General features: G+C 42.6%; 1 protein-coding gene across 1 annotated transcript in view; it reads left to right on the top strand.

Annotated features, from left to right (window-relative positions):
- The window catches only part of LOC134359293 (plexin-C1-like), a 182,538-nt gene that overhangs the window by 142,901 nt on the left and 23,717 nt on the right, over positions 1 to 15,920 (top strand). The window contains exons 25-26 of the mRNA XM_063072290.1: positions 6,974 to 7,160; positions 14,668 to 14,774. Of these exons, the coding sequence (XP_062928360.1) occupies positions 6,974 to 7,160; positions 14,668 to 14,774 (294 nt within the window). The remainder of the gene's footprint in view (positions 1 to 6,973; positions 7,161 to 14,667; positions 14,775 to 15,920) is intronic.

Genomic DNA, 15,920 nt, shown 5'->3' with positions numbered 1-15,920 from the left:
ACCTTCTTTGTAATGGCACTTGCTTGCTGGACCCAGGACAGATCCCCTGAAATGCTAACACCGAAGAATTCAAAGTTTCCAGTCCTCTCACAGTGCAGACCCAGCTCTGGTCATGTACCCAGCCTGGAATCGGCAAGCCACGTTAGCCCAGAGTGCAGACCCCAGCCCGGGTCATACACCCAGCCTGCACGCTGACCACCCTGTTGGCCCAGAGTACAGACCCCAGCCTGGGTCATACACCCAGCCTGCACTCTGACCATCCTGTTGGCCTAGAGTGCAGACCCCAGCTGAGGTCATACACCCAGCCTGCATGCTGACCATCCTGTTGGACCAGAGTGCAGACCCCAGCCCGGGTCATACTTTAGCCCGACAATGGTGAATCTATGGAACTTAGTGTCACATAAGGCAGTGGAGGCCAAATCATTGGGTATATTTAAAATGGAGATTGATAGGTCTTTGATTAGTGGGGACATCAAAGGATTTGAGAGGGATAATAAATCAGTTACGATGAAATTGTGGAGAAGACTCGAGAGGTCTGATGTGCTAATTCTGCTCCTGTGTCTTATGGTGTTATGTTCACTGTCTCTATTAGAATGGTGCTCAGCATCCAGACCCTTCCTGTAGCCACACTCTTTATGTGGTTGATCCAGAACAATTTCTGGTTGCAGTGACCACCAGATGATGGATGTCCTTTAATGGTAAAGCTGTTGAAAAAAGGCCTTTGTTGGAAGGAAGGCCATTGGTGAAGCAACTAAGGTTGGCTAGGTCAGGACACTGTCCTGATGAATAGGGACAGTGATGTCCTGGAGCAGGGGTGATTGACTTACAACACCACAATTATTGTCTCTGTGTAAGGAATGATTCCAACATCTGATGATGTCATTTGGCTTCAGGTTCACTTGAGTTTGTTGGTCAAATGCTGCCTTGAATTTCCTGTGGTCTGTTGGCAATGGCGACCTCATTACAAAGAAAGTACAGCACTGCCTTTGCTTTCTTAGAGGTTTGTGCAGATTTGACATGTCATCTAAAACTTTGACAAACCTTTAGATGCATGGTGATTGGTTGAATCACAGCTTGCTATAGAAACACCAGTGCCCAAGAACAGAAAACCTGACAAAAGGTGATGTTCTTCATTGTTCATTCCAGGAAAACCCCTTCCCACCATTGAGCAAATATACAAGGAGTGCTGTCACAAGAAAGCAGCATCCATCATCAAGGACCCTGATCATCCAGGTCATGCTCTGTTCTTGCTGCTGCCATTTGGGAAGGAGTTACAGGAGCCTTAGGACCCACACCACCACATTCAGGAACAATTACCCTTCAACCATCAGGCTTCTGAACCAGTGTGAATAACTTCACTGAACTGATCACTGAACACAACCTATAGACACACTTTCAAGGACTCTACAGTACATGTTCTCAGTATTATTGATTTACTTATTTATTATTATTATTGATAATTTTTGTATTTGCTTGGTTTATCCTTTGTACAAAGGTTGTTTATCAGTCAGTCTTTCTGTGTAATTGATTCTGTTGTACTTTGTTCAAATTTGAATGACTGCAAGAAAATGAATCACAGAGTAGCATATGGTGACATATGCGTATTTTGATAATAGATTTACTTTGAACTTTAAACTTCCTTTGTTAAGATTGCTGGGATGGTAGATCACTTCTGCTTGTCTTTTTGTTAGCTGTGATTCCTTTCTTGTCAGCTGTATGCAGCCCATCTTTTCTTGCTGTACAGGAAACTGCTAAAAAAGCAGACCTTTCATTTCAGCATTTGTATTGACAGTGAATTGTTATTGTTCCATCCCTGGTTTAAGAATTCACTGAAGTTGGTGACTGTCTTTCCAGTGTGTATGTTGAATTCTTCACTGAGACTAATGCTATCTGTTACAATGGGCCAAAATAGTTAAATTGGTTACTGATTTCAGTGAAATGTTGTTAAGTTTGATTAGCCATAATGCATTGTTACATAACTAGATTTCTATTAACACTATTTGTGAGGGAAGGCATGAGAAGATCACTCAGTGAGTCTCTGAAGTTGTTGTTCTGTCCACTGGACAATAAATATTTTGCTTCCTGAATGCTTTTGGGTGTATCTTATGGATTTTGGGCTGCTGAACATGAAAATCAGATGAAATCTCCCTGTCACACACTATTTTTTTTAAAATGGTCTATATTTGTTATTTTAATTCATAATTCCAGTCACTTAAATTGTTACCCAAAATGTAAGCTGAAAAGTTTTCTATTTTGTGCAGGCATACCTGGTATAGTTAGACAGGGCGGATGCTACATAGCAGAACAGGTTTTAGAAAGACAATAAGAGTATCACACACACATCGTTCTATACATTACATTTACAGTACATGTATATTGGTTTGCAATCACATTTTCTACATACAGAGCACAATGTGTGTACTTATCATAATAAAGTACTTGTATTTTCAGGAGTATTTATGATAGCAAAATGTCTCGCCAGTGTTGCTGCAGCCACAATACTTTCTGTTATGTTTGTAACAAGTATACACTTAAATCTCAAAGATGAAGCACGACTCCTCATTGAGAAAGTCTATGAGCTCTAATTTGGGTGTAAAATTGGTGACCAAGACAAAGCCAAGGCTCCTCATATTTGTTGTGCTGTTGATCTTAGAGCTTGGCTGAGAGGTACACAGAAGTCAATGCCGTTCGCTGTCCCAATGATATGGTGAGAGCAGAAGGATCATGTGACAGACTGCTCCTTCTGTCTGACCAGTGTGTCTGGTTTCTCTGCCAAAAACAAGAAATCCATTGAATACTCCAGTCTCCCTTCACCATGAGACCTGTGCCACATGACAATAGTCTTCCAGTACCAAAGCCACCAGAGACCTGGAGTCTAGAGGTAGCATACGAAGATGCTGTGATGCACCAGCCAGGAATGGAAAACAACACTGACACTGATACAGATTTTGAACCCTTTATGTCGAGTGAGCCTCATCTGATAACTCAATCTGAGTTAAATGACCTGGTCAGAGACTTGGGTTTGTCAAAGGCAAAAGCAGAATTACTGGGTTCAAGACTGCAAGGATAGAATCTGCTGTCACCAGGCACAAAAATTTCCATGAAGGATTTCGATATTTGAGACAGATGTTTCCCACAATAACTCAGCTGTAGGAAGATCAACTACCTTAGTTCATATAGAAAAGTGGGAGTGGGGTGGAAAGAAACACCAGTAGAGCTTGTTTTTGTAGAGCTTACCAACACGTTTGAGCAAATGCGGTCTCTATTAAATACTCCAGAAAACTAGCAATTCCACCACACCACCCAAGCTTTCTTTTCAGTGTCAACATGCAATACTTTTTCATGCGGTAAGAAAACTTTGAAATCAATTCTAAAGGATACAGGAAGCCAGTGTAGAGTAGCTAAGATGGGAGTGACATGTTCCCTCATTCTGGTTTTGGTTAACTCGCGTTCTGAATGAGTTGAAGTTTGCCCATAAGACCATTAGATATAGAAGCAGAATGAGGCCATTTGGTCCATTGAGTTTGCTCCACCATTTCATCATGGCCTGACCAATCAACAATCTATCAACCTCTGACTTAAATACATCAGAATCAGGTTTAATATCACAGGCACATGTTATGAAATTTGTTGTCTTTGCAGCAGCAGTACAATGCGATAGGTAATAATAGAAAAAAAATTAAATAGTTAAATAAGTCATGCAAAAATAAAATTAGTGAGGTAGTGTTCAAGGGTTCAATGTACATTCAGAAACCAGGTAGCAGAGGGAAGAAGCCGTTCCTAAATTGCTGAGTGTGTGCATTCAGTCTTCTTCCGTACCTCCTTCCTGATGGTAGCAATGAGAACAAGGCATGACCTGGGTGATAAGGAGTCCTCAATGATGGATGATGCCTTTTTGAGGCATCACTTTTTGAAGAAGTCCTGGATACTACAGAGACTAGTGCCCATGATGCAGCTGACTAAGTTTACAACTCTCTGCAACTTATTTTGATCCTGTGTAGTAGTGCCCCACCTCCCCCCATACCAGAGAGTGACGTAGCCAATTAGAATGCTTTCCACAGTACATGTGTAAAAAGTTGCAAGTATCTTTGGTGACATGTTAAAATCTTCTCAAAGTCCTAATGAAATCTAGCTACTGTCGTGCCTTTTTTGTAGCTGCATCAATATGTTGGGCCTAGGATAGATTTTCAGAGATATTGACACCCAGGAACTCGAAATTGCTCACTCTTTCCACTTCTGATCCCTCCAAGAGGACTACTGTGTGTTCACTTGTCTTATCCTTTCTGAAGTCCACAATCAGTTCTTTGATCTCACTGATATTGAGTGTAAGGTTGTTGCTGTGACACCACTGATTGATATATCTCACTCCTCTATGCTCTCTCATCATCATCATCTGAAATTCTGCAAACACTAGTTGCATCATCAGAAAATTTATGGATGGCACTTGAGCTGTGCCTAGCCATACAGTCATGGGTGTTGAGAAAGTAGAACAGTAAGCTAAGCAGACATCCCTGAGGTGCACCAGTGTTGATTGTCAAAGAGATGGAGATGTTACAGAGTCATAGAAAAGTATAGCACCGAAACAAGTCCTTCCACTCATCTAGTCCATTCCAAAACCAGTTCCAGTGCCTACTCCCATCGACCTGCTCCTGGACCATAGCCCTCCATATCCCTACCATCCAAGTACCTATCCAAACTTCTCTTAAATGTTGAAATTGAGCTGACATGCATCACTTGTGCTGACAGCCTGGTCTACACTCTCATGACCTTCTGAGTGAAGAAGTTTCCCCTCATGCTGTCCTTAAACTTTTCATCTTTTACCCTTAACCCATGACCTCTGGTTATAGTCCCACCCAACCTCAGTAGAAAAAGCCCTTGCATTTATCCTATCTATACCCGTCATGATTTTGTATATCTATTAAATCTCCTCTTAATCTTCTACACTCTAAGAAATAAAGGCGTAACCTATTCAATCTTTCCTTATAACTCAGGTCCTCCAGACCCAACAACATCCTTGTAAATTTCCTCTGCACTCCTTCAACCTTATTTACATCTTTCCCGTGGGTAGATTACCAAAACTGCACACAATACTCCGAATTAGGTCTCATCAACGTCGTATACAACTTCAACATAACATCCTATCACCTGCACTCAATACATTGATTTATGAAGGCCAATGTGCCAAAAGCTTTATTTATGACACTATCTACCTCTGATGCCACTTTCAATTAATTATGGACCTGTAATTCTAGATCCCTTTGTTCCCCAGCACTCCTCAGTGTCCTACCATTCACTGTGTAAGACCTATCTTGGTTGGTCCTACCGAAGTGCAAAACTTTGCACTTGTCTGCATTAAATTCTTCCTGCCATTTTTGTAGCTGACCCAGATCCTAATGTAATCCATGATAGCCTTCCTCGTTGTTGACTACACCCTTAATCTTGGTGTCATCCGCAAATTTGCAGATCCAGTTAATCACATTATCATCCAGATCATTGATATACGTGACAAATAACAATGGGCCTAGCACTGAACCCTGAAGCACTCCAATAGTCACAGGCCTCCAGTCAGAGAGACAACCCTCTACAACCACTCTCTGGCTTCCCCCACAAAGCCAACGTCTATTCCAATTTACTACCTCGTCTTGAATGCCGTGTGACTGAATCTTCTTGGTCAACCTCCCATTCGAGACATTGTCAAATGCCTGGCTAAAGTCCATGTAGACGGCATCCTCTGCCTTGCCTTCATCCACTTTCCTGATAACTTATTTCCAATCTGCATAGATTGTGGTCTTCCAGTTAGGAAGTGAAGATCCAGTTGCAGGGCGAGGTACAGTGGCCCAGGTTCTGGAGCATTTTCATCAGAAATGTAGGAATGATTGTGTTAAATGCTGAGAAGTAGCCAATAAACAGCACCCTGACATAGGTATTTGTTTTGTCCAGGTGATCCAGGCTGCATGAAGAGCCATGAGATCGCATCCGCCGTAGACCTATTGTGGTGATAGGCAAATTGCAGTGATTCACCACTCTGGCTAAAGAAATTTCTCCTCATCTCCATTCTAAAAGGATGCCCCTCTATTCTAAAGCTCTGTCCTCTGGTCTTAGATTCCCCTACCACAAGAAACATCCTCTCCACGTTCACCCTATTCACATTTGACAGGTTTTGATGAGGTCACCCCTCATTCTTCTGAATTGAATTGAATTGAATTGACTTTATTTTTTGCATCCTTCCCATACATGAGGAGTAAAAATCTTTACGTTAAGTCTCCATCTAAATGCGCAATTTATAGCACTTTTTGGAGCAGGATAATTGTCTTAGTCTATTATGAAATGTGTTCCTCTGTTCAGTCAAAGTGGCATGCAGAGGGTGAGAAACATTGTCCAGAATTGCCAGAGTTTTCTGTAGGGTCCTTTATTCTACCACAGTCTCCAGTGTGTCCAGTTTGACTCCTATACAGAGCCAGCCTTTCTAATTCAGGTCAAGTGTTGCCTCACCTGCAAGGACTGTTTGGGGTCCTGAGTGGAGATGAGAGAAGAGGTGTATGGGCTGGTGTAGCACTTTGACCACTTGCAGAGATAAGTGCCTGGAAGGAGAACAAAGAGGAGGGATGAATGGACATAGGAGTCATGGAAGGAGAGATCCTTGTGGAAAGTGAAGGAGGGGAGGTAAAGATATGTTTAGTAGTAGGATCTCTTTGGAGATGGCAGGTTGCAGAGGATAATGTGTTGGTTACAGATTGATCTGTGTACTTGACCCAAAACTTTTCTTGTTTTTTTATTTGTCCATATGTCTCAGCTAACCATAGTTTGAACCAAGGCAATTCTACATAAACAGTGTTCTTCAACACGTTTATGAATTCTTATTGCACAGTTTTCTCCTAGCATAAGCGAGGAATGCTTCATTCATAGTTGTATTGTTGCTCTCTGATGAATTGAGTAATGTGGATCTCACCCTGGTATAATCTTTCTCTTGCAGAAATTAGATGTTTCATTTCAATTGAACACTGAAGCTGACATTGAAAATGATCAGGATAACGATTCCGGTTTTGAATTGGATGTTTTGAACTGCGACACTATAGGACAAGTAAAGGAGAAGATTTTTGAGACCTTCTTCAATAAATATGGTTACTCCCAAAGGTTCCAAAAGGAAGATATTGACCTGGGTAATATTTCTCGCCATTCTTCCATTTTTATTAGAACAACTGCTGCACAAGTTTATAGTGTTGTTAAGAAGGCATGTGGTGTATTGGCCATCATTAGTCAAGGGAATGGAGTTCGTGATCTATGAGGTAATGTTGCAGCTCTATAAAACCCTGGTTACACCACACTTGGAATATCGTGTTCAGTTCTGGTCAACTCATTACAGGAAGGATGTAGAAGCTTCAAAGAGGAAACAAAGGGGGATTTACTACGATTGGAGAGCATGCTTATGAGGAAAGGTTGAGTGAGCTAGGGCTTTTCTCTTTGGAAATAAAGGAGGATGAGAGGCAAATTGATAGAGATGTACAAGATGATAGGAGGCATAAATTGAGAGGATTTTTTTTCTTTTTTCTGTTTACTTGACCCAAAACTTTTCTTGTTTTTTTATTTGTCCATATGTCTCAGCTAACCATAGTTTGAACCAAGGCAATTCTACATAAACAGTGTTCTTCAACACAGTTATGAATTCTTATTGCACAGTTTTCTCCTAGCATAAGCAAGGAATGAAAAAAAAAATAGTAAAAAAACAAAAAAAAAAGTAAACAGAGACTTTTTTCCCAAGGTGGAAATAACTAGTAGAAGGGGCGTAATGGTTAGCACAACACTTTACAATCCAGGCAACCTGGGTTCAGTTCCTGCTGCTGCCTGTCATGAGTTGGTACGTTCTCCCCATGGGTTTCCTCTGGGTTCTCCGGTTTCCTCCACAGTCCAAAGACATGCCACTTGATAGGTTAATAGGTCACTGTAAATTGTCCCATGATTAGGCTACGGTTAAATCGGGGATTGCTAGGTGGTGCAAATCGAAGGGCCAGAAGAGCCTATTCTGACCTGTACCTCAATAATAATAATAATAATTTAAGGTAATTGCAGGAAAGATTGAAGGGAGGATGTCAGAGGTGGCAGTAAAGGAAGATATATTGGGGGCATTTAGGAAACTCTTAGAGAGGCACATGAATGATAGAAAAATGGAGGGCTATGTAGGAGGGAAGGGTTAGATTGATTTTAGAGCAGGTTAAAAGGTTGGCACAACATTATGAACTGAAGGGTCCATACAGTGTTCTATGCTCTATGTTCTAACTCCAGCACAAAATCAGAAGTGAACACTGATGCACTGACCTACATTGGTTAGTTGAGCAATCTCTAGCCTCTGATCACTAGTTTTATATCCGGTTAGATGATCTGATTGATCAGGAGTGGAGTTATGAATTATTCCCACTGATCAAGTTAATCACACCTCGGAGTGTTACAAAGGCTAAAACAAAAATGGTGCTGAAAGAGCACATTGGGTCAAGCAGCGTCTGTGGAGGCAAAGGTGTAAGTTGATGTTGCAACCCCCGCATCAGAACTGAGAGGAAACAGGAAAGTTGCTGATGCGTAGCAGTATGTTGGGAGCAGGAGCGGGTGGGATAGTTTCTGGTAGTTGGTAGGTGATAGGTGGAACCAGATGAGGAGGGGTGATGGGTCGATGGAATCAGTTGAATGAGTGGGGTGGAAGGAGAGTTAAAATAACAAGCAACTGGAAGCTGGAGTTGATCACTGCAGACAGAGCACTTGTGCTCCACTAAACAGTTGCCTCATCTACAATTTTTTCACTACAGCTTGGGTCTGGTTAAAAGAGCTGGAGGTGAATCTTTGTCACTTCTGGACTGCCTATTTAGGACCTTGGCTGATGGTGAGAAAGGAGATGAAGAGACAAGTAATACCTCCTACTATCCTCAAGTTCACCAGGACATCTCTGACACTTCTTTTTCAGGATCTTTCTGTCTCCATCTTATGAGACAGTCTGGTTATTGTTATCCTCAAGAAACTACCAACTCTCATGTCACACCTACTTGTAGAGATGCCATAAATTTTCCCAGTTTCTCCACCTCCTCCTTATATGTTCTCAAGGTGAGGCCTTCTACTCTAAAGCTTCTGAAATGTCCTTCTTCTTCTAGCGTAGAGTTTTCCCTCTGCTATAGTTGGTGAAGCCCCACATGGGGTGGCGCAGTGGTGCGGCAGTAGTGCAGTGCCTTACAGCACCAGTATTAAGATCATAGTTGGATAACCGCCACAGTCTGTAGGGAGTTTCTGTGTTCTCCCCGTGATCGTGTGGGTTTTCTCCAAGTGCTCTGGTGTCCTCCCACTTTCCGAAGATCTACAGTCAGAGTGAGTTGTGGGCAGAAGCAGAGTAGCATTTGCAAGCTGCCCAGCACAACATTCGCTGATTTGATTTGACACCAATGGCACATTTCACTGTGTTTCAAAGTACACATGACAAATAAAGCTCATCTTTAATCATTAATGACATGTACTTGCCACATTTCCCACACGTCTGCTCTGACTACCCTTACCCCCTCCCCCAACCCTATCACAGGCAGAACAGCAATGGAGTTCTCCTGGTCCTCACTTTTCACCACATCCAATACATCATCCTCCATCGTTACCACCAACTCCAATGTGATCCCATAATTGGTCATATCTTTGCTTCTCCCCAACGTCCATTCCTGCTCACTACCCATTGTTTACCAGGGAGACTGTTCCCTTTTGGATTCCTTTCCTGCTCATCCACCCACTCCAATTTCCCCCCTACCCTGGCCTTTTCACTTGCACCTGTTTTCTCACCTCCATCCAGAGACCTAAACAGCTCCCTGCCTTTCCTAAGAAGAAACTAAGATTCACCTGCACTTTTCTAACCTGGCCTATTGCATTCAGTGTTCATGCTGTGGCCACCTCTATATTGGTAAAACCATGTGTAGATTCACCATCATCCATTTGAGCTTTGACTGCCATGGCCCACACACTCCTGTTTCAGGTCAAGTGGATCAATTCATTGGTATTCATTTCCAGTTCTCTGGCTGCTGTCTCCATCATTATTTGTCTTTGTCTTCCTCTTGCTTTCTTCCCTTCAATCTTTCCCATAATTACCGTGCATTTTGACTCCTCTTTTCTAATCACATGTCCAATGAAGTTATGTTGTCTTTTCATGATCTCATACATTATTTCTTTTTTTGTGTTTGCTCTGTTCATGACATCCTCGTTAGATATTCGTTTTGTCCATGATATTCTTTGCGTAGATTAGGTGACCATTTTGTGGAGCATCTGGACTCTGTCGACAATGGCCCATTCAAGCTTCCAGTTGCATATCATTTTATCTCTCCTCTCCTTCTCCCCTTCCCTCAAGTGACTCCATCATTCCCTCCCAGTCTTGTTGCACCCATCACTTGCCAGCCTCCATCCCACTGCTACCATGCCCAAGGTGCTACGTACTGTACCAACTATCTTTTCTGTTCCCTCTCCGCCCTGATGCACAGTCTCAACCTGGAAAGTCCTTTTGCCAGCAATGATGGTGGCTGTTCCAGTCATTTATTGTCATTCTTCAGTACACAAGTATAGAGGAGAACAAAATGATCGTTACTCCAGATCCAATGCAGCATCAAAAAACACAATAAGCATAAAAACGCAATTAATATAAATATGAAACATCCTATAAAGCACAATGTATAAGTAACTGTTGAGTGTGGCCGTATATACGCAAGATTAGCTTCTATACGTTGGCTGACCTTATGTTAGGTACAGGAGTATCTGTACGTACGTTGACTCTGACAGGAAATGATAAAGCAGTGGTGACAGTGAGTCTGCCGGGGTGGGTTAACGTGTGGAGGTGCTGATCGGCCTGACGACTGGAAGTAACTGTTTTTGCATGAATGCTGTGAAGCCTGGGAGTGGGACAAACAGACCATGAGCATGATGGATGGGAACATTCATGATATTGCTGGTCTTTTTCCCGACACCTTTCTGTATCTGTGTTCTTGATGGTGGGTAGGCAGGTGCCAATGATGTCTAGCTATTTCAACTACCCACTGTGAAGCCCGATTGGTTGTAGAGTCTAGATTACAGCATATTTCTTTTTGACTAGTATTATAAAGGCCTTTGTTACTAAATATATAAAAGTTAAAACAACAATTTACATTCCAATAATACCTTTAACTTAGCAAAACTATCTAAAGACAGTCCTTCTTCAATCCTTTCTATGTCCATGGTATCCTTCCATATTTACCTTTACTATTTCTGTAACAGCTTTCAGAGTTGCATACTTTTATTTTGGGAAAACTATGTGACAAAAATATTACAACTGAGCCATGTAGCAGGAAATTATGAGATATTATCGAAGAGGTTGTGTGGAGAAGTTAAGAGACTTTGAATCATGAATACATAGAGCACTACAGCACAGAATCAGACCCTTTGGCTCATCTAGTCCATGCCAAACTATTATTCTGCCTAGTCCCATCAACCTGCACCAGGACCATAGTCCTCCATATCCCTCCCATCCATGTACTTACCTAAACTTCTTTTAAATGCTGAAACCAAACCTGCATCCATTACTAATGCTGGAAGCTCGTTTCACACTCTCACCTCCCACTGAGTGAAGAAGCTCCCTTTAAATATTTTGCCTGTTACCCTTAACATATAGCTCTAGTTCTAGTCTCACTCAACCTCAGAATCTCCCTTTATACTCACCATCCAGGGAATAAAGTCCTAACCTAGTTAACCTTTCCCTATAGAACATAGAATAGTACAGCACAGTACAGGCTCTTCGGCCCACAAAAAATTCCTAACCTAGTTAACCTTTTCCTATAGAACATAGAACATAGAATAGTACAACACAGTACAGGCCCTTCGGCCCACAATGTTGTGCCAACCCTTAAACCCTGCCTCCCATGTAACCCCCCACTTTAAATTCCTCCATTCCTATAACTCCTTAAGGTTGTTATGGTTGGGGGTGGTAATGGGGACAAGCTCCCACTACCTATTGAATGCTCCCAGTTGCGTGCACCTCAAATAGCCTCTGACAACCAAGTCCTACTCCTGGCCTTCACATGTGGCTTAGCTACTAAACCCAATGGAACCGTTTCTACTGACAGGAGAAGGGGCAAAGGCGGGTTACTGGTGCCTTAAAACTAGTCACTTCAGGCAGCTGGGGCTCGTCAGCCATGGTTGGCAGCTCATCTAGGAGAAGGAAAACTCTGATCTCAAACCTCCGCTGCCTTGTGGCTCCACCCACTCATTGGGAAGGCTTTGGGAGTAAACCCAAGCGAAAAGTCCGGAGCCGGAGACCTTAGGGTAGCCCTGCGTTGAGTTCAATGCTGACTAGCAACTCCTGCGACACTGCTGGTACCAAACTGTATTGGTCTCTGCTGTTCCTTTGGGTTCATCAGATGCCTGGAGAGGGAGAGCTTGCTACATGGGCAACAGCTTGCTCTCCATATGGTACTGCCCAGGCTTGCGTATCTAGACAGCTACGACACAATATCCATGGTTAACTCTGACGGGGCCTCAGATAACTCAGGTCCCAGCAAAGTCTTTGTAAGTGTTCTCTGTACACTTTCAATCTTATTGAGTCTTTCCTTTAGCTAGGTGACCAGAACTGCACACAATACTTTAATTAGACTTCTTCATTGTCTTATAGATCTTCAACATAACATCCCAACTCCAGTACGCAATGCTTTCATTTATGAAGGCCAATGTGCCAAAAACTCCCTTTATGACCCTATCTACCTGTGACACCATTTCCAAGGAATCAGGGATCTGTATTCCCAGATCCCTCTGTTCCACCACATTCCTCTGTTCCACCACATTCCTCTGTGCCCTAAAATTCACTGTGTGAGTCCTACTCTAGTTTGTCCTACCAAGATGCAAAACCTGACACTAAATCCCTTCTAAACGCAAACAACAGGAATTCTGCAGATGCTGGAAATTCAAGCAACATACATCAAAGTTGCTGGTGAACGCAGCAGGCCAGGCAGCATCTATAGGAAGAGGCGCAGTCGACGTTTCAGGCCGAGACCCTTCCTTCAGTTAGTCCTGACCAAGGGTCTCGGCCTGAAACGTCAACTGCGCCTCTTCCTATAGATGCTGCTTGGCCTGCTGCGTTCACCAGCAACTTTGATGTATGTTACTAAATCCCTTCTGCCATTTTTCAGCCTATTTTCCCAGCTGGTCCAAATCATTTTGTAAGCTTTGATAGATAGCCTTGTTGTCTACTAAGCTCCTCATCTTGAAGTCATCCACATATTTGCTGATCCAGTTTACCACATTATCATCCAGATTGTTGATATACAATACAATGCAAAAGTTTTATATAGCTAGGGTGCCTGTGACGTTTGCACAGTACTCTGTCTGTCAACATGGAGCAGAAAGCAAGTTTGTAAATCTGCTGGGAGCGAAGGATGTTGGGAATGGCGATGGTGGAGTACCGCAGAAGAGTGTAGGGCAGGTAGTGGAAGAGTGTCGGGGCTGGGGGGGTGGCATGGATACAGGCACACGCAGTCCTGAGCCAGCAGGCAAGATCGTTTGATTCCAAACAATTTGTTATTGATCATTATGGAATGTCTTTCTGATACTTCTCACTCCCTCTCCTCTCCCTTCCCACTCAGTCTACGATAGAGACCCATATCAGGATCAGGCTTATCATCAGTCACATATGACATGAAATTTGTGGGTTTACTCGCAGCAGCAGTACAGTGCAATACGTTAAATTACTACAGTACTGTGAACCCTAGTTATATATATATGTGCCCAAGACTTGTGCACAGTACTATAGATAACAATTTACAAAGGACCTAGCGCACACCACTTATCACCAGCCTCAGAAACTCATGACCCAGGTAATCCTATCCCCACCCACAACTCCTCCCATTCAGGAGAGTCCCACCACATACCCAGATTCTTTCTCGCTGACTATTTCCCCTTCTTCATGATGCCTGTTCTTGCTGAAAATGGAGTTACTGTGCTTAGACAGGAATAGCCTGGGTCTAAAACTGAGGACAAATATGGCTTGCACTCCTCCTCAAAAAAAATTGTAAAGCCAAGCTCTTGGTCAACTTCTGTGATATAACACAATCTGTCATTTTTAAAGCACCCTAGGGCTATTAAAACAACTTCACACCATCTTTTTGGAAAGGACAGTTTGCTGGGTGGGCCATGTCTGCAATGATTCTCCCTGTCCATTTTTTGTCTTGGACACACACAGGTCCTGCAGTGATGGTAAACTGCAGCTAGTGACCTGTTCTGCCGACCTGAGAGTTCACGGCAGTTTTTGTATATTGTGGTGGATGCTGCACCAGACCAGACAGTAATGGCTGATGTGAGCATGCTCTCTGATGGCAGTGTAGAATTGTACCAGTACGTTCTGGCGAAGATGGAGTTTTACCACTGCCTCACAAAGTACATCCTCTGCTGAGCCTTTTTGATAATAAAATTCATTTCAAAGAAATTATTTTATTTCAATACTACCTTAAAACAACTATAACACACTTTATCTCATTTATCATGAAATGTGAATTGTTTTGCTTTTGAGAATGAATAACAATAATTTCAAACAATGTTTATGTTGCTGCTTATTTATAACACACACGTTACTCTTAAAATAGATTTTGATCTGAATATGACCAGTTAGTGATCACTTTACCAATTCTGTGTTTGCTCCAGAGCATGTTATGAATGGAACACACCGAAGACTACTACAAGATATTGATCAGACAACACAAGTCCTTGAAGCTGATGTGAAGAAGATAAACACTTTGAGTCATTATTGCGTATGTTGAAGATGTAATGCTGAGGCTTTATAAGGCATTGGTCAGACTGCACTTGGACTATTATGAGCAGTTTTGAGCTTCTTTACGAGAATGACCCTGGGAATGAAAGGGTTAATATATGAAGAGCGTTTGATGGCTCTTGGCCTGTACTCACTGGAGTTTAGAAGAACAAGAGTGGATCTCATTGAAACCTATCGAATATTGAAAGGCGTGGATAGAGTGGATATGGAGAAGAAGTTTCCTACAGTGGTAGAGTCTAGAACTAGGGGGCACAGTTCAGAAGAGGAGAATGTCCCTTTATAACAGAGAAGAGGAGGAATTTCTTTAGCTAGAGGATGGTGAATCTATGGAATTGTCACTGACAGCAGTGTAGGCCAAGTCATTGGGTATATTAAAAGTGGCGTTTGACAGTTCCTTAATTAGTAATGGTGTCAAAGGTTACACGGAGAAGGCAGCAGAATGGAGTTGAGAAGGATAATAAATCAACCATGATGGAATTGCACAGCAGAACCAATTGGCTGAATGGCCTAATTCTGCTCCTGGTCTTAGGAGGTCTATATAATTCATCAGCCACTTTTAATTTGCAGCACATCTTCAAAGGAACTAAGTAGAATCTGATGTGGGGGCACAGGTAGGAGGGGTGAAGAGATGAAGGGAGGAGATTGAAAGGTTATGGGGAGAGGAGAACAGATTATGGAGGGGAACAAGTGGTAGAGATTTGGGGAAGAATAATGAGTACAAGTTTTGAGCAAAAATGTAGGAATGGCACTCAAGGAGAAGAGATCAGAGGGATGAGAGCAGGTTACCGGAGAAAGGAAAGAGGAGGTTATGAGAAGAGGCGAGAGACTGGATTGATGGGAAGGGAGTGGTTTAGAACATAGAACATAGAATAGTGCAGCACAGTACAGGCCCTTCGGCCCACAATGTTGTGCCGACCCTCAAACCCTGCCTCCCATATAAGCCCCCACCTTAAATTCCTCCATATACCTGTCCAGTAGTCTCTTAAACTTCACTAGTGTATCTGCCTCCACCACGGACTCAGGCAGTGCATTCTACGCACCAACCACTCTCTGAGTAAAAAACCTTCCTCTAATATCCCCCTTGAACTTCCCACCCCTCGCCTTAAAGCCATGTCCTCTTGTATTG

Source organism: Mobula hypostoma, chromosome 20 (assembly GCF_963921235.1).
Source record: "Mobula hypostoma chromosome 20, sMobHyp1.1, whole genome shotgun sequence".
Classification (NCBI taxonomy): Eukaryota; Metazoa; Chordata; class Chondrichthyes; order Myliobatiformes; family Myliobatidae; genus Mobula; species Mobula hypostoma.
The sequence above is the reverse complement of the archived record's forward strand: the minus strand, read 5'-3'. Positions and strand labels throughout refer to the sequence as shown.